Source organism: Anabrus simplex, chromosome 3 (assembly GCF_040414725.1).
Source record: "Anabrus simplex isolate iqAnaSimp1 chromosome 3, ASM4041472v1, whole genome shotgun sequence".
In the NCBI taxonomy this organism is placed as follows: Eukaryota; Metazoa; Arthropoda; class Insecta; order Orthoptera; family Tettigoniidae; genus Anabrus; species Anabrus simplex.
Window position 1 is genome coordinate 39,232,038 of NC_090267.1, and position 19,538 is coordinate 39,251,575.

Here is a 19,538-nt window from a genome sequence, read left to right on the forward strand (position 1 = left end):
ATTAATTACGAAAATATTTATATAGGTTTGGACAAGAGTATTAACGTGAACAAAAATTTGAATGACGTACAAGAGGACAAAAAATCTGTTATATGAACAGATACCGTCGTTTTTATCATTACGAAAAATTAATAATGAAGTCACCTCATCTAAAACAAACTTCCCACTTTCCTGCTCTACCTATAGGCCGAGCTATTTCCCCTTCCCCTACTAATAGCACTGCTCCCCCTACCACCCCTAGCCAAGTTCTGCCGGCTGAGAGGAAACAATTGTAACACACGCAGTAGCATGACGAGAAGAAAGTCAGAGCAATGTCCAGTGGTGAACCAGCTATAGGGAGTTTCACCAAATTTGATGGTAAGCTTTTACATCACGCATTTGTGACGGAAACTTAGTTTTTAAATTTCCGAGAGTTTTAAACCCATTAATTTTTATATCTCTTTATTTCCAGACCTTGTCCTTTAAAAAAAAAAAAGGAATATTCTTAAAAATTAAGCCATTAATATGGTGGTCATGCAGCACTGATCTTTGCCATACGACAAGGGCTATCTCAGAAGCTTCAGATTCCTTCTATCAGATATAGCTTACTTTTTTAAAAGAAATTTCCATACGAGTTAAAAGCTTTTAAATCTTCCAATATAGATTTGGTCCCATTCCTATTCCGAGGCCAGAATTTCAATCTCGCTCAGTCAGCACACTGAAACTACCAGCCACCAACAATGCATGTAATATTTTCAAGAAAGGTCATTCAAAATTTAACATTGAGGAAATATTTTTTTGCAAGAATTGTTGAACTATTTTTATTGTAAATATTGTGTATATTTGTCTTTAGTTATTATCAACAGTTCATAAAGGATATGGGTTCTTCCATTTTTAAATTACTAGACAACAACAATGAGCATTGTATTCTGTTATGAGACGTTATAGCTGGCATGTCATATTTCAAGAAATGTTTCAAATTTTAACATTGATGATAATTTTTTTTTTTTTTTTTTTTTTTTTTTTTTTTTTTTTTTTTTTTTTGCAAGAAGTGAGGGCATTTTGTGTAAATAATGTGTATATTTTATCTTTGGTGTATTCTCAAATAGTTATAAAGGGCATAGGTTCTTCCATTTTTTTCAGTTCCTAGACAGGAACACAGCTTTGTAATCTACTACGAGATGTTATGGCTGATGAAGTCTTAAATGAGATGAACATGTTCCAGGATATGTTTAATATGTTTTTATATTAAATAGTTTTCACTTGTAAAGTGCGGTGTATTGATTGGGTGGACCATTGAACCTAACATTTTTTCTTATTTAAACTGTATCAATATGGATCTATATGACGCAGTTCATAAATTGTACTAGCACAGTAGTACTCCTCGGTGCCTGGATAAATGTAATAAATGCAACTAAATGCATTCCTCAGCCCCCAAGCATATAAAAATTATTATTAGTCTATTTTCTCCCCCAATTTGCTGTACCCTTCATTGCTGAGTTTTTTTATGTGCCTTAGTTTATTTCTGATACTGTTTGTTTGTCCAACCCTTGTCCAGTTTTTCTACGGGGTCGGGTATGAGGTGAGATGAATCTGTCATGGCGGGTTTTTATGACCGGATGCCCTTCCTGATGTCAACCTCATCAGAGGAGTTAATGAGGTGAAATATTATAAATATGATATTAGGGAGAGGATGACACCTGGTGCCGGCACATAGCCTACTCCTGTCAAATAGCACCAAGGGGTCTGCTCAAGGCTTAATATCCCCATCTGACGGACGAATCACCATCAGCAGTGTCATATGCCCTCACTCCATATGAGCACTGCGGAGAGGTTTGGAATTTAATCCAAGATTTTGGCACACAATCTAGTAATTAGAAATTGTATACCACCACCTCCCCTACCCTGCTGGCCAACATTCTGATGGTGAAAATTTTTCGACCAACAGGACTCAAACTGGCTAACCTCAGTATCAGACCATTTTAGACTTCAGCGCCTTAACGATCATGACCACCAGGCGGGCTTTATTTCTGATACTGTACTATTATTATTATTATTATTATTATTATTATTATTATTATTATTATTATTATTATTATTATTATTATTATTAGCGTATGGTAACGTACACAAAACAATACAAAGATTAAATATAAATGAACAGTAAGCACAAACCATTATATACATAATTATAAGATATACACATAACTGTATACTGTACTAACCGAAAATAGCTCCTGTAAACCTCCATCCCTTTTAGTTCAAAAAAATAATTTGCAGCTTAGTATCTTCCGCTTTTTATCTTGCACTTGAATACTGAATTTCACAAATATATGTGTCGCCATTTTCCCGTGATGGTGTTGAGCAGAGGCGTTTGATATGGCAACCCTGTTGTCATAAGAGCAATGCTGTTTTCTTAACATGAATGATCTATAGTGTTTTTTAAAGCGGCATCTGCTCAAACTGACGACCTCCGTGGTCGATACAGAGCTCTGCGCGATGTTGTAAGGACCTTCTGGCACGTTGCTACATCTCCGGTGAAACAGATCGGCATGCCCCGGCGATGTGCTGTCTAGGGTGACCAGGATTGCTTGGCTCCTGTGCATACACCAGTTGTTTTATATGGTCCCATAGAAAAAAATCCAGGAGCATAAGATCGGGTGATCTGACAGGCCAGGGGCAGGTCCTTCCCTTCCTGTCAATTTATCAGCATACGCCACAATGATATGGTTCTGGATCAACACCGCCACATGCGGTGGAGCTCCGTAATGTTCAAACCACATCCTGCAGCAGTCAAGGAGGCTTGGCATGCAGCGCGCAGTATCCAGCCTATACAATACCTGCTCCTGGTCTGTGTGTGCACCTCGTGTTGTAAGGTGCGTGTTCTTCATATCTGTTCTTGTTTTGTGGGTCCTTCAAGGTACCCATAATGAATTAATAGTGGCGCTCACGATTCCTGGTGTCTTCTAGCCTGTAAACACACATCTTGTTCTATTACCCCAGCTTAGGGAGAGGGACTGATGTATTTCAGAATTGTAGTACAAGTGTCGGGATACATAAAACTAAATTGCAAGGTGCTGGTGAACCACCCAGTATATTAAATCATTTTAGTTATTTTTTTATATCACATTATTATACTCAAATGAGTACTCAAGATTTGTTGAACTTGAGCATGTAATATTTCATGTTGTTTTTTATATTACTTGTAACTATAATGGTTCACAATTCACAGTCTGATATTAATGATAAATTGTTTGTTTCTTTCAGCCATATGCTTGGATGGCACATTTCATAAATATGTGTTCAATGCAGACGGTAACTGCAATCGTGAAGCTTTTGATGTGTACCTTGATGTGTGTGATGACGATGAATACTGAAAGTTGGAGAAAACTTTGTATGGATTTTCAAGGCAACAGAATACTAATCATTGTGTGCAATGATATCTGAGTTAAAAGTGTGCATGAAGTTTCTTTTATTACAAACAGATTCAATTTTTATGCAGTTTGCTCTCCTACTCTGTGGAATACATTTTTAAATTGGTTTTGTAGCCAATCTTAATATATATCCTGCACAATATCCTGCCAGAGTGGTAAGCGAGTTTAGTCCAGATCTATTCTAAGGCTTGACTTCCATAATTATTTTTCATTTTAAGTCGTAAAGTTGTAATGAAGTTCAAATGATGCATCTTGTTGATGGTAGTTGTACCCTGTGCATACAACTTACATGACTATTAAGTTATATATTGATGATTAACTGATGTAAAAACTGCTCAGTTGATAATTACACCATGTATATACAATGACTCTCAAGGATATGAACCATCTGTTGGAAATATCTGCATGAGGAGTATTGCCTGTGATCTGTTTTTGTCCTTCCTCTACAAACTGAGCATATATCTTTTGGTGGAGTCCCTTACTCTGCATTACTGCTGACTTGACAAAATATTATGGAACTATTCTTCTCAAGAAACTGTCTTACCTTTAAAACTGTTTCACTTTCAGAAGTCAAAGACCTGAGGAGGAGAATTTTATTTTAGCTATCTACATCCATGTTAGTTTTCAGTAAACTCTGCACTATGATAAATAATACATTTGAACAGAAAGTGGTGCACTACTTCGAGAAATTGGTAAACTCAAGGCCATGAGAAAGAAGACTGAAACAAAGAAATAGAAAACTTGCTGACTTGCCTCTCTACGTTGTTGTTGTTTGAGTCATCAGTCCATAGACTGGTTTGATGCAGCTCTCCATGCCACTCTATCCTGCGCTAATCTTTTCATTTCTATGTAACTATTGCATCCTACATCTGCTCTAATCTGCTTGTCATATTCATACCTTGGTCTACCCCTACCGTTCTTACCACCTACACTTCCTTCAAAAACCAACTGAACAAGTCCTGGGTGTCTTAAGATGTGTCCTATCATTCTATCTCTTCTTTTCGTCAAATTTAGCCAAATCGATCTCCTCTCACCAATTCGATTCAGTATCTCTTCATTCGTGATTCGATCTATCCATCTCACCTTCAGCATTCTTCTGTAACACCACATTTCAAAAGCTTCTATTCTCTTTCTTTCTGAACTAGTTATCGTCCATGTTTCACTTCCATACAATGCCACGCTCCAAAAGAAAGTCTTCAAAAACATCTTTGTAATTCCTATATCAATGTTTGAAGTGAGCAAATTTCTTTTCTTAAGAAAGCTCTTCCTTGCTTGTGCTAGTCTGCATTTTATGTCCTCCTTACTTCTGCCATCGTTAGTTATTTTACTACCCAAGTAACAATATTCATCTACTTCCTTTAGGACTTCATTTCCTAATCTAATATTTCCTACATCACCTGCCTTCGTTCGACTGCACTCCATTACTTTTGTTTTGGACTTATTTATTTTCATCTTGTACTCCTTACCCGAGACTTCATCCATACCATTGAGCAACTTCTCGAGATCTTCTGCAGTCTCAGATAAAATAACAATATCATCAGCAAATCTCAAGGTTTTGATTTCCTCTCCTTGGACTGTGATTCCATTTCCAAATTTCTCTTTGATTTCCTTTACTGCCTGTTCTATGTAAACATTGAAAAGGAGAGGGGACAAACTGCAGCCTTGCCTCACTCCCTTCTGGATTGCTGCTTCTTTTTCAAAGCTCTCGATTCTTAACACTACAGACTGATTTTTATACAGATTGTAGATAATTCTTCGTTCTCGGTATCTGATCCCTATCATCTTCAGAATCATAAATAGCTTGGTCCAATCAACATTATCGAATGCCTTTTCTAGATCTACGAATGCCATGTACGTGGGCTTGTCCTTCTTGATTCGATCCTCTAAGATCAGACGTAAAGTCAGGATTGCTTCACGTGTGCCTACATTTCTTCTGAAGCCAAATTGATCTTCTCCCAACTCAGCTTCTACTTGTTTTGCCATTCTTCTGTAAATAATACGTGTTAAAATTTTGCAGGCATGAGATACTAAACTAATGGTGCGGTAGTTTTCACACCTGTCAGCACCGGCTTTCTTGGGAACAGGTATAACAACATTCTTTCGAAAATCGGATGGGACTTCTCCTGTCTCATACATCTTACACACTAAATGAAATAACCTTGCCATGCTGGTTTCTCCTAAGGCAGTCAGTAATTCAGAGGGAATGTCATCAATTCCAGGTGCCTTGTTCCTATTGAGGTCACTCACAGCTCTGTCAAACTCTGACCTCAAAACTGGGTCTCCCATTTCATCAGCATCAACAGCCTCTTCATGTTCCAGAACCAAATTATTTACATCTTTACCTTGATACAACTGTTGGATATGCTCCTGCCATCTTTCTGCTTTGTCTTCTTTCCCTAGAAGTGGCTTTTCATCTGAGCTCTTAATATTCATACACCTAGATTTCCTTTCTCCAAAGGTTTCCTTGATTTTCCTGTATGCAGCATCTACCTTACCCAGGACCATACAGCCTTCGACATCCTTGCACTTCTCCTTCAGCCATTCTACCTTAGCTACCTTGCACTTTCTATCCACTTGATTCTTTAATCGCCTGTATTCTTTTCTGCCCTCTTCATTTCTAGCATTCTCGTATTTTCGTCGTTCATCAATCAGGTCTAGTATCTCCTGAGTTATCCACTGATTCTTAGTTGATCTTTTCTTCCTTCCTAACATTTCTTCAGCAGGCCTACTGACTGCATTCTTCACGACTCTCCACTCTTCCTCTATAGTGTTTCCTTCAGCCTTTTCATTTAGTCCTTGTGCAACATGTTCCTTGAAACAATCCCTCACACTCTTTTCTTTCAACTTGTCTAGATCCCATCTTTTTGCATTCTTTCCTTTCTTCAATTTCTTCAACTTCAGGTGGCATTTCATGACCAACAAGTTATGGTCAGAGTCTACGTCTGCTCCTGGGAAAGTTTTGCAATCCAACACCTGGTTTCTGAATCTCTGCCTAATCATAATGAAGTCTATTTTATACCTCCCGGTGTCTCCAGGTCTTGTCCACGTATACAACCGTCGTTTGTGGTGTTTGAACCAAGTATTGGCAAGGACTAAATTATGATCAGTGCAGAATTCAACCAGACGACTTCCTCTTTCGTTCCTTTGTCCCAATCCAAATTCTCCTACTGTATTACCTTCTCTTCCTTGGCCTACCACTGCATTCCAGTCTCCCATCACAATTAGATTCTCGTCACCTTTTACATATTGTATTAAATCTTCTATCTCCTCATATATTCTTTCGATTTCTTCATCATCCGCTGAACTAGTAGGCATATAGACCTGCACTATTGTGGTGGGCATTGGTTTGGTGACTATCTTGACGACAATAATTCTTTCACTATGCTGGTCGTAGTAGCTTACCCGCTGCCCTATTTTCTTATTCATTATTAAACCAACTCCTGCATTTCCCCTGTTTGATTTTGTGTTGATAATTCGGTAGTCGCCTGACCAAAAATCTTGTTCTTCCTGCCAACGTACTTCACTTATACCAACTACATCTAACTTTAGCCTATCCATCTCCCTTTTCAGGTTCTCTAACCTACCACAACGATTCAAACTTCTAACATTCCACGCTCCGACTCGCAGAATGTCAGTATCCATCTTCCCGATGATCGCCCCCTCTCGTGTAGTCCCCACCCGGAGATCCGAATGGGGGACTAGTTTACCTCCGGAATATTTTACCCGGGAGGAAGCCATCATCAGTACATCATTCATACAGAGAGAGCTGCATGTCCTCGGGAGTTAGTTACGGCTGTAGTTTCCCGTTGCTTTCAGCCGTGTAGCAGTATCAACACAGCTAAGCCATGTTGAGTATTATTACAAGGCCGTATCAGTCAATCATCTAGACTGCCGCCCTTGCAACTATCGAAAGGCTGCTACCCCCCCTTTCGATGAACCATTCGTTAGTCTGCTCTCTCAACAGATACCCATCCGATATGGTTGCACCTGCGGCTCAGCTATCTGCATCACTGGGACACGCAAGCCTCCCCACCGCGGCAAGGTCACATGGTTCGCTGAGGAGGGCCTTTCTACGTATTGTGATAAAAAAGTTTTTAGAAACATTCAAACTCCTGGCAGCTAGTGGGAAACTTTTACTTTAAGTACATACATACTTCAGTTTATGCATATTTGGAGCGTATACTTATGGTTCTGTTTGACAAGTTACTGTTGTGAATTTGAAAGGTCTTATTGATATTTTCTGCCCAGGTTCACATCTGGTGAGATATAATTTGCTGAGTGCACTTTTCTGTCTGTCTCAGTCTCTTCCTTGGCTTGAACAATATGAAAGTGAATGAGGTATGATCAATGCTAATAATGCCATTTCTTATGCAGCCAGTCCCTCTGATGAATGGTGTGAAAGTGTTATTCATAGGGCCAGTTAGTGTTTCAGAGGGCTTGGCAGACTGATATGTAACACGTGTTGATGAAAGCAACAGGAAACGACATCATTTCCAGAGTACACCGCTTCAGTGACACCTGAGCTTTCATTGATAGCTGATGATGGATCTGGCAAGGATCCAACCAGTCTTTGGGCTGATGAATCAACCTACATTGATATACTGTACATTTTGCAAGCAGAAGAGAAAAAGAAGGCAAGGGTTATTTCTGTTTTTTCTTTTCTGACCACTTTTTTTTCCCCTTCAACTTTAAAGATAAAAGTGAGTAATATAATCTTTTTAGGTTTTGGTTGGTTGACTGAATCAAGACTCTGGATAATGCTTGAGCTATTGAAGGCCATGTGAAAAAAAAAATATATATATAAAATTTTGGCATGTCATCGGAATTAAAGGTCTCCTTTGTAACATTCTACTTGGTAAATAAGAATTAAGAAGTTCCATACATATAGCACAGAAGGTTAGATTTAAACAAAATGCAGGGTTTTGGAAGCATAGTGAACGAACTGGATCAGGTAAATCTAGAAAAAGAAAAGTGAACTTGATCATTTGCCACTTCAGGGAAGTTTGTTAATGTAAATGACTAAAGCTAAGAGTAGATTAAGTTGCAGGGACATGTTACAATCTAAAAATGTGGATTATTTCAAATTTCTTATGCAATTCTCATAAGAAACATTTTTAACAATGGAAGTAGTGATATGCTTCTGACATAATGGTGGTGAATAAAAGAGAAACTGTTTTGGGGAAGTTCTCAAATTTGGCAAGTTCTTACAAAAGAAATAAGGAAACTGCCTGAAAACAAATGTTTGTCACCTAGATTCTGTTGATGTTTTCTCACATTCTTCTCTTCGCTAGACATGTCAAGAGAATTTAAAATTGGATGAAACATATCTCTCTTTACTCTGGAACATTTGGAAGTTCAGTTTAACTCATAACAGACTCCTCTGAAATACTTAGTTTCAACAAACAAAATGTATTGTTTGAATTATATTTGAATATAGGGAATATGGATACCAGGGGCCTATTCCACAAATGTATGGTCTTGTACATTACAAGTTACTAGTGTGGGTTCTTGTAATGTATGGAGTTGTACAGTTCAGTTCCTCAAAAGATTGAAAGTCTCTTGTATATTACCAGTGAATTGTTACAAGTTTTACAAGTGACGACATATCAATAAACATACTACATCATGGCATCAGTCCACTGTTTATCTTCGTATTCAATTCGTTTAATTAGGTTATGCTTGCCTCATTTATCGTAATATCGTATTTTAAGGTAAGTTATGCAGCAAAGATTCAAAGAACTCTAATATTTCTGTGAATTTCTTAATGCTACAATGTTATTTTTCAGTTTATTTCTTTGATGATAGGAAATTACTCCGTTATTATCACCCGTTCTGTTCTTCTGCGATCCTCGCATATGGTCCACGAGTCTGACATACCTTGGTCTGTCATTAGGAATCAGATGCCGCTAATAACTATATTACCGAGCTCGATAGCTGCAGTCGCTTAAGTGCGGCCAGTATCCAGTATTCGGGAGATAGTAGGTTCGAACCCCACTGTCGGCAGCCCTGAAAATGGTTTTCCGTGGTTTCACATTTTCACGCCTGGCAAATGCTGGGGCTGTACCTTAATTAAGGCCACGGCCGCTTCCTTCCCACTCCTAGCCTTTCCTGTCCCATTGTCGCCATAAGACCTATCTGTGTCGGTGCGACGTAAAGCAACTAGCAAAAAAAAAAAAAAAAAAAACTATATTCGGCCGCCAAACTTAATTGTTACGAAACTGCAAACTCTGCATGAATTGTTAAAATGGTGTCAAGAGAAACAAAGATATTCATTTTGAAGGAAATAGAAAGAAGGAAAGATATTCTTTTCGGTGCATTCAGCGAGAGTCTGAAAAAACAAGACAAAATAAATGGTTGGATGGAAATATTTGGCTTGGGAAAAGCTCATGGAGGTTTTGAGGGGAAAAGTTGGACATATGTAAGAGATATACTGCTCATTAATGGTTTCAGGAAATTTTATATCATTTATTGCAGCTACCACAGAATGTATTGACCTACAGACCGATGATTTTGCCATCCAATACCATTCAATACCATGGTACTAACCACCATTTACTAGCCAATGTAGTGTTGTTAGTAACTCTTCTTTAGAAGAGAGAGATTGATTTCCGTTCGTAGGATGTTTTAACCTATGTCCAATATCTATCAAAAGTTCTTCCACTTGTATTGTGCTTAACCTAAAACGCTCATTGTATTCAAATACAGTATTAAACTGGAAATTTATTCTTTCTCTATAGAGACGGTAGTTTCATTTTCATCACCATCACTACCACTACTGCTAGACCACATATTTATCAAAATGTATCTGAAATAAGTATATTTAAATATCACTAGTACATTTATATATTATTGTCCTTTTACTGGTAGAGAATACTTTCTAATTCACTAGTAAGTTACAAGTACTAGTCCTTTTGTGGAACACACTCATAAAAATTTACTGGTAATTTGTAAGTATGGAGTAGTAAAGTACAACTGCAGAAAATTATTTTGTGGAACTGAAACTCTGGTATTTGTACTAGTTACTAGATAATTTCACTTGTAATGTACAAGACCATACTTTTGTGGAATAGGCCCCAGAAATTTTACTAGATCATTTCCTTCCTTATTTGAGAATCAGATTTAGAATGAAGGAAATGTAGTAGAAGTATATAATATGACCAAGATTTATGTAGAAGTTATGGTTTGGAATCTTATTGGGTTTGTTTAGGAAAGGGGCATGCAAGAAACTGTTGAAGAAAGGTGGATTAGGTCCAACTTCAGTACAACCAAATACAGTAGAGACAATACGTGACACTCAGCGAGGTATCGAGGGACAGCTGTTAGAGCTCTCTCTAGCGGATGGACCTGAGAACTACTGATTCTGTCATAAGAGCACGTGTATTTGTGTGTGATGTTTTTGGTGTTATTTATGCGTTTTCAGTGAGTTGACATAATTAAATAGTAGCGTGTGTCATTCCTTGATATCTCCTCTCAACATGAGGGGAAAGGTATGTGCTGTGTTTGGCTGCTGTAACTATGAAGTAGAGAAGAATGCGCGGTCTTACTTTCATTTCCGTCATGACAAGAAAGTGTAAGTAATATTGTGTTTGCATATATATGCTTCCAGTGACAAAGGGATTTTTATAGTACTTCATAATCTTCTAACCTGCTCGACCCATATTTTACTGTAACTGGTTTAAAATATAATACGCATATTTTATTGTATAGTGCAGCAGTTAACCTTCAATACCAATGTGTTGTTGTAGGTGTGATCTGTGGGTTTTGAAATGTCACAGAAGTGATTTGGATAAGGTGTACAAGAAAGAAGGGACGTTATGCTTATATAAGAATTATAAGATCTGTTCAGATCATTTCCAGGCCAGCGACTTTAAAAATCCTGAACAAAATATGGGTGACTTAAGAAATGTACACATTTTGTTGAAGCAATATGATGATGCAAATTTGTTTTACCCTAATGTAATAGCAAGTATTGCTTATGGGGAAGTTTTGAATGCTTTTGAGGCTAATTTTATAGATTTTCTTTCTGTTAGTAGGCTTCATGTTAAGAGGAAAATTGTCCTGCTTTTAAATGTTACTTCATTCCATCATGTGTGTAAGGAATGTGCCGATATTTTTATTGACAAATGTCGTAATGTGATCATAAAATGTTTTTTAAATGAGAAAAAAAAGACAAATCTTAACTGTAAAAGTTCAGGCAGGAATGATAAAGCAAAAACAGTAATGCCTAAATGAATGATCAAGCCATTTCACAGCAATCCATTTCACATCTTGTTTATATGTCTAATTTCAGTCTTTGAATAATAACCTTTTAAATAATTCTTCATTCATTTATCCATAATTGCTTTAGCAACTTCTAAGTTAATATCTCAATAACACTTTCTTTCTAGACGTAATTTATCAATCCATTTTCGTATATGCATTTCCATTGATAGTTGAATTTAGCGCTACTTTTCAGGTCAAGTCACTAGGAGCGCCATCATCGAATTGTCTCTCATTTTAACAAGACTAAATCCGTAAGTGTCATGTATTGTTTCTACTGTATTTGGTATAACTTCGGCATTCTCAAGTTCCAGATGAATTAGAATAAATAAATGTACTATAAATACAAATGTATACAAATCTGTACCTAAACCAAACCAAACCCCATGGCACTACACCCCTTGAAGAGCCTTGACATACCAAGCAACCGCTGTTCAGCTCAAAGGCCTGCAGATTACGAGGTGAAGTGTGGTCCGCACGACGAATCCTCTCGGTCGTTATTCTTGGCTTTCCAGACCAGGGCCGCTATCTCACTGTCAGATAGCTACTCAATTCTAATCATATAGGCTGAGTGGACCTCGAACCAGCCCTCAGATCCAGGTAAAAATCCCTGACCTGGCCGGGAATTGAACCCGGGGCCTCCGGGTAAGAGGCAGGCATGCTACCCTTACACCGCGGGGCCAGCTATACAGATCTGTACCTAGCAGAGAAATAATGGCCAACAAACAAATATTTTTGTTCATTACAACTGAATGTAATAAACATTCAATCCAATCCAATCAATACTGATCTGCATTTAGGGCAGTCGCCCAGGTGGCAGATTCCCTATCTGTTGCTTTCCTAGCCTTTTCCGAAATGATTTCAAAGAAATTGGAAATTTATTGAACATCTCCCTTGCTAAATTATTCCAATCCCTAATTCCCCTTCCTATAAATGAATTTTTGCCCCAGTTTGTCCTCTTGAATTCCAACTTTATCTTCATATTGTGATCTTTCCTACTTTTATAAACGCCATTCAAACCTATTCGTCTACTAATGTCATTCCACACCATCTCTCCGCTGACAGCTCGGAACATACCATGTACATTTTCTATTCATCATACACCTTCTAGAAATGCCATAAAAATTTCCTATCTTGATATGTCCAAATAGCACATGCATTGACATTGAGGTAAATGATCCGTCATGGAGCTTTACTATCACGTAGGCATTGGTAACTTGATCCACTTATGCAGCATGTCCCTGCACCTGCCATGGCTTTTCTAATTATATTCAAAGCAGTCCAGGTTTTCCATGGTAGCTTGAATCCACTTGCTAAGTTGGCATGTGAGAAGACATTCTGTAGGCTCACCTTGTTTGCTGCTTCCCACTGATATTCCTATTCTTTGGAGGGGTCAAAACCTTCCATAATTATGTCAGCAGTATCATGCAAAGTTGGGTAGTTTGACTTTAGGCTGTTGAGATTAAGAGCGGGCAGATCTGTACATATGTAGCTCAAGATTCACACAGATTTTATGAAATTCCCTCAGTAAAGGTATGTGGCCCCTGGAGAGGCTGTGGTGCAGATCTTTTGAATTGACGCCTATGGGCTACCTGCATGTCTGTGAGGACGTTGGAAGAGAGCATAAACACCCTGTTTCTCAGTCAAAGGAAATAACCAATGAAGGTTAAAATCCCCAACTCAGACAAGAATTGAACCTGGTATACCTTCGACCAAAGACCAGCATGCTAACCAGTTAGCCATGGAGTAGGACATGAAATTCCTTGATGAGGGCAGTGGACTTTCATTCATCATTTTAATCTTTTTTTTTTTTGTTGCTAGTTGCTTTACGTCGCACCGACACAGATAGGTCTTATGGCAATGATGGGACAGGAAAGGGCTAGGAGTGGGAAGGAAGCGGCCATGGCCTTAATTAAGGTACAGCCCCAGCATTTACCTGGTGTGAAAATGGGAAACCACGGAAAACCATTTTCGGGGCTGCCGACAGTGGGGTTCGAACCTATTGTCTCCCGAATACTGGATACCGGCCGCACTTAAGCGACTGCAGCTATCAAGCTCGGTCATTTTAATCTTAATGTAGTCTTTAATAACATGATGTCAGATTTATTATTGAACATATTTGAATGCTCTTGGAGCGTTTGGTATAGGATTTTTTCCCGCAATAATTAAAATTTGACTTCCATGAATATTTTATATGATTTTCTCTATGCTAGATACATTTTCTCGGATACATTCTCAAGTGACAAGCGTAATGGGATAGGTACTTAGTATTGTATAAGACATACACTGGCCAGGTAGAGTACAGCAAGTCAGTTTCACAAGTGGATGGAAGGCACTGAGGTATGCTATCTAAGTGGCTGTGCAGGATCTTGAGTGTAAATTGATCTTTCCACCATGTTACAAATGTTAAAGGGGGTTTCATGTTGGGTGAACATGGTGGCTACATCATTCAGGGGAACTCTCCAGAATGCTCCTGAAAGCAGTTTTATACAGCATGGACCCAAAGACATACTCATTATGCTATTGTAATGTGCCAACAGTTTGGGGAACTTGAAATCCATAAAGTGCTGTAAATCACCATCTAACAGTGCAACATTTTAATTACTTTTTTACAATATGCTTTACACTGGACTGGATAGTTCTTATGACGACGATGGGATAGGAAAGGGCTAGGAGTGGGAAGGAAGCGACCGCTGCGTTAATTGAGGTACAGCTCCAGCATTTGCCCGATGTGAAAAGGGGAAAGAACGGAAAACCATCTTCAGCACTGTCTCCCCATACTTGTACGGAATCATCACCGACCCGCATGGAGTCTTCTTGACAATTGGGACTCGTGGGGCCTGTTCATTGCCTAAACCCTTCCCTAGGTGTTGCTTGTCTGTTCTTGATAGAATGTTGAGTTCAGCGTTTAATCACTGCACTGTCCATGTAGGGTGATTATGCTTTCCATGAGGTATTCCTGGCAAATATGCAATGAATATTAGATGTCCACACACACCTAATTTTTCTGGCACAGACTACTGCATCATTCATGCTGGCTAACTGTGAATAGACTGGTAAGACTGGTAGCTATATAAGTGACTTATGGGATAATGTCATGTTACTGATACTGGCCCAGGCATTTGGCCTTTGTGCAGAGGTGCCAACCTTTGAAGTGGATTATCAGCAATCGCCCTCCGCCCCCGAGAAAAATTTCGAGTCAAGTCCAAAGCATGTTCCTCCCTTTTTGACAATGACACCCCTTTTGCCCTTCCCTCTAGCAGTCTGTTTGAAAGTACGTATATCATATTGCACAATAACATTTGCACACACAACCTGTTAGTTCTCTGATAAAATATTCCTTGTAGCTTGTTTCTCATGCAGCAGCTGCTTTTCAGTGTAGTTTTTCTTGAAGCATCCTTCCCACTGTAATGACATTTTCGTCTTCTGAACCATAAGCAATTCCAGTACAGATGTACTTAATGTAGGCCTCATTTCTTTCTCAATCTCTCTGTGAACTGTCACATACATTTAACACAGCAAATACAAAATTTTTGAAGGATTTAAAGTGGAGAAGACCAGCGCCTGAGCTCTTTCAATCACCATGAATTTTACAATGCTTATGCGTATCAAAAGGAAGTCACGATCGAATAAGTATCATTGCCAACTCACAAGCATTGAAACGAGGACGATTTAAGAGAAATGTTCAATCCCTTGGAGCATTTTTCTTTTTCTTTTTTTCTGTAAAAAAATATTTTTTCCTGATAATGTCAGCTCTTTTGTAATAATTTCCCCTTGGACCGTAATTCCGTAATCGTGAGGTGAAATCCGTAATAATTACGGACAATTCGTAATAGTTGGTAACTCTGTTTGTGGGATTGCACTATCTCTTTATAATCTATGTACTGCTATCACATGATTTTTAACTCTGTGTTTTTGACGAATATCATTTTAAAAATCTTAATTTCCATACTGGCTGGGTCAGAGAGATTAGCTCATGTATAAAAATATATATGTCTGATTTGTAAGAGTTCTTTTTGGAATCATTTTACTAGCAACTGCAAATCTAAGTAGTTTCTAGTTTGTTTTAGGGAAACTGCAATCATTTGCATCTCTCTTGGTTTTCTATCTCTACATACAAGAGATGCTAACTTCTGTAACAATATCATAGTTTTTCTCAAATTTTCACTCATTCTTTGATAGCAGTAGCAGAAAACAGCGAAAGCTTATCACAGTATCATTTCTTTTGAAGAATATAATTGAATTAGAGTACTATCTGAATACTGACACATGCACCCACCAACAATTCTTCAACTGAATCTGTCTTCTTGATTTTAATTACTGTGTTGATGGAGTGAGAGAACCTCATGGAAATCGCTGTACATACTTAAGTTCCCTGGACTGGCCTGGAGTTGACCCTGGGGCTTCCAGGTAAAAAGCAGGCATGCCACCACGGGAATGGCCTCCACATAGGATTGATTCGACTTAAAACTAGAAGTCTGAAGTCCGTTGTCTATGATTACTATTTCAGCAGTCACGTAAAAGGTGAGGCTAGCTTGAGAAATATGAAAACGCATTGGTTTATCTACTGGTTTTCCATTCTGATGACTAAGGCTCAAATTCTGATGACAGCAGTATGGAATATTCTTTTTAAAAACAACAGACTTGCGTGGCTTCGATGATTGAGTGCTGGCCTTCCAAGACCAAGTTGCGGGTGCAGTCCTGGTTCAGATAGGTAGTAGGTGAAGATGCTCAAATACGGACATCTTGTGGTGGCAGATTTACTGGAACATTAAGATAAATTATAGCTCTTTAGCATCTCCAAAAATCATAAAGTTGATGTAAAACCAATGACATTATTATTGTTGTTACGGGTATCATCATCATCATCATCATCATAATCATCACCATCATCGGGCTGAGTGGCTCAGTCTGGTGGTATGTGAAGGTGCTCAAATACGTCAGCCTCATGTCGGTAGATTTACTGGCAAGGAAAAGAACTCCTGCAGAACTAAATTCTGGTATCTCAGCGTCTGTATAAACCGTAAAAGTAGTTAGTGGGATATAAAGCCAATAACATTATTATTATCCCTATCACCGTTCTTACATAATTAGGATGGGCATCTAACCTCAAGACCCATGGTGAGCTTAGGATGGCTCCACCAATCTAGAAATAACCAAGATAAACTGAAGAGTCCTTGGCAAATTGTGAATTTGGAGCAACTTTGTGGAAAACAACTATGTGGGATCCATGATTAAAAATATGTATTGTTCAGAGTTTTCTTCTTCTTCATCTTCTTTCAAAAGTTTGGCACCGAGCGAGCTGGCCGTGCAGCTGTGGTCTTGCATCTGGGAGATAGTGGGTTCGAATCCCACCATCGGAAGCCCTGAAGATATTTTTCCGTGGTTTCCCATTTTCACACCAAGCAAATGCTGGGGCTGTACCTTAATTAAGGCCACGGCTGCTTCCTTCCAACTCCAAGGCCTTTCCTATCCCATTGTCGCCATAAGACCTATCTGTGTCGGTGCAACGTAAAGCCACTAGCAAAAAAAGAAGTTTGGCATCCATCCATGAAGTAATTTTTCATGTTTTGTTTTTCATATTAAAGTTGCTGTCGGACATTCCACGTCCAGGATAATCTTTTGTGGCCATATTCACGTTTTCCTTCTTTGATCAGTTTTATTAGACTGCAATTGTAATTTCTGAAAATGGGACCAAAATAGGTCGTTTCTTTTTTGTGAGGATTAAGACTTGGCATGATTTTTCTTGTATGATGGAATATCTTCTTAATAATAATGTTATTGTTTTTACATCCCACTAACTACTTTTGACGGTTTTTGAAGATGCCTAGGTACCAAAATTTTTTCCCATAGGAGTTCTTTTACATGCCATTAAATCTACAGACATGAGGCTGACATATCTGAGCACCTTCAAATACTACCAGACTGAGCCAGGATCAAACCTGCCAAGTTTGGGTCAGAAGGCCAGCACCCCAATCGTCTGAGCCACTCAGCCTGGCAATATCTTCTTTTTGGTGGCGTGATCAACCCCTGGGATCCTAAGCGTTCTGTTATACGTCTATATTTCAAAGGTCTGCAGTTGGTTCATTGACGAATTCATTATTGTCCAATCTTCAGTGCTGATATCACGTAACACACACCACTTCACGACAAGTCAGCGAGTTTCAAATCAATGGTCACGGATGATTACAAGAGGTTTTAATTTCAAAAAGAGACTTCTTGCCATGCCAAATCTGGTTTTGATTACTACATCCATATCCCATTCTTGTATTTGCCAGCATCCAAGACACTTGAAATGTGGCACCTTTATTTTTACAAAATATCTCTGGCACTCACAATTTTAAGGAAAATATAAAAATACACTATTCATGTGCAGAAAGGGTTAGTCAGTTTTGTTTCTTAAAAAGGAATTGTATTTTTCCTATATTGAGAAACATAAGAGAAGCAAAAATAGATTCTGTGTCTTCCTCTTCTTTTTAACCTCTGATTTTGCTTTCGTGAATGAATACTGACAAAAATAAAGGTTGGAATTCGGTTGAAAAATAGAAACTGTAACTTATGTGATTGGTACTGTGAGGTGATAAAAGAATGAGGGGAAAACTTCAATACGTAGCCAATGAGTTGCAAATACAGAGAAAGCACCTCATATTAAAGATAATTTCTAGAACAGCTGTTTATGGGCTAAGAAAGATCTATTTTGAGGACTAGGGAAACAAGTCCTTTCTTAATATTAAGCAGTATGGTATATTGAATTTGTAACAGGTTACAAAGGATAGTTTGTAGAATTCTTGTCTTTGACATTAATATGATTAGAAGAATTTTCTGTCATACATTTGTGATGTTTCCTATATTTTACACATCTTAATACCGTATAACCGTTCATGTCTTCTCACAATAGCAGCATGCAATACCATACTAAGGCCAGTTAATGTAGCCTTGGATTTTGGGCTTCCATAATTAAGTTAATAATTCCAACAGAGGGGCAGTTAGTTTTCATAAATCCTTTCAAATTTTTATTTTCCATCTTTTAAACATATCTCTACCTGTAATAACTTACCGGTATCTCTAATATTTCAAATGATACTTTGGTATTGATCAATAGTTGTATGAACTGGGTATACTGAGATCTCTCCCAGTATGTCAGGCTGCATTTAATATACAAAAAATGTTTTTATATTAAGCTATGAGTTATGAATAGTGATGATCTTATCTGAAGGATGAATCCTAGGTGTGAATTTAATGCTTTCATGATGAACCGTTTTTGTTCTGTTAATTTTATAATGATGGATTCCTAATACTGAGAAAGGAATACAAGACTTGTTATTTTTTTACATGTAATGTATAATTTAACAATTGGATTTATATTGATGTTATAAAAATAACAACGATCATGTGCACAAGATTATAGCAGTACTGTATTGTCTATGTACCTTTGTTACTCTGTGTGTTTTGTAAAAGTCTGGTATAAAATGTTTACATAAAGTGCAACTGTAGTTTATTTTATATATAAAGAACAATCTAGTCCTATATTGTAATATAACTTGTTTTGTACCAATAGTGAAGTTCATATTAAATGTACTAATCTGTAAGAATGATGGACACTAAATATGTCACTTTTACAGAACTATGTTATCACATTGTAATTTAAAATGTTGGCAGTTTTTTAACACAAATATGTTTACAATACAGCACATAACACTTATTTCTAAATTTGATTTCATGTTATTCCTAGTTTTAAAATATTCTACCAATTCCTACATACAGTATTTGTTTTATTCATCAAACAACATAGTACTGTATATACATTGAATTACACTAGTTATAATCAATCAATCAATACTGATCTGCATTTAGGGCAGTCGCCCA

General features: G+C 37.8%; 1 protein-coding gene across 2 annotated transcripts in view; it reads left to right on the plus strand.

Moving 5' to 3' along the window:
* Window positions 1-19,160, plus strand: part of LOC136865949 (WD repeat domain phosphoinositide-interacting protein 4) — a 91,152-nt gene extending 71,992 nt beyond the window's left edge. Inside the window, exons 8-9 of one of the 2 annotated variants that reach the window (XR_011017902.1) lie at window positions 3,247-3,568; window positions 7,662-19,160. Coding sequence is in view for 1 of the 2 variants with exons in the window: in XM_067142513.2 (XP_066998614.1) it covers window positions 3,247-3,356 (110 nt within the window). In the remaining variant the exon portion in view is untranslated. Of the gene's footprint in view, window positions 1-3,246; window positions 4,465-7,661 lie in introns of those variants that run through there. The other variant, XM_067142513.2, reaches the window with a different exon arrangement.
* Window positions 19,161-19,538: the final 378 nt, after the last annotated feature.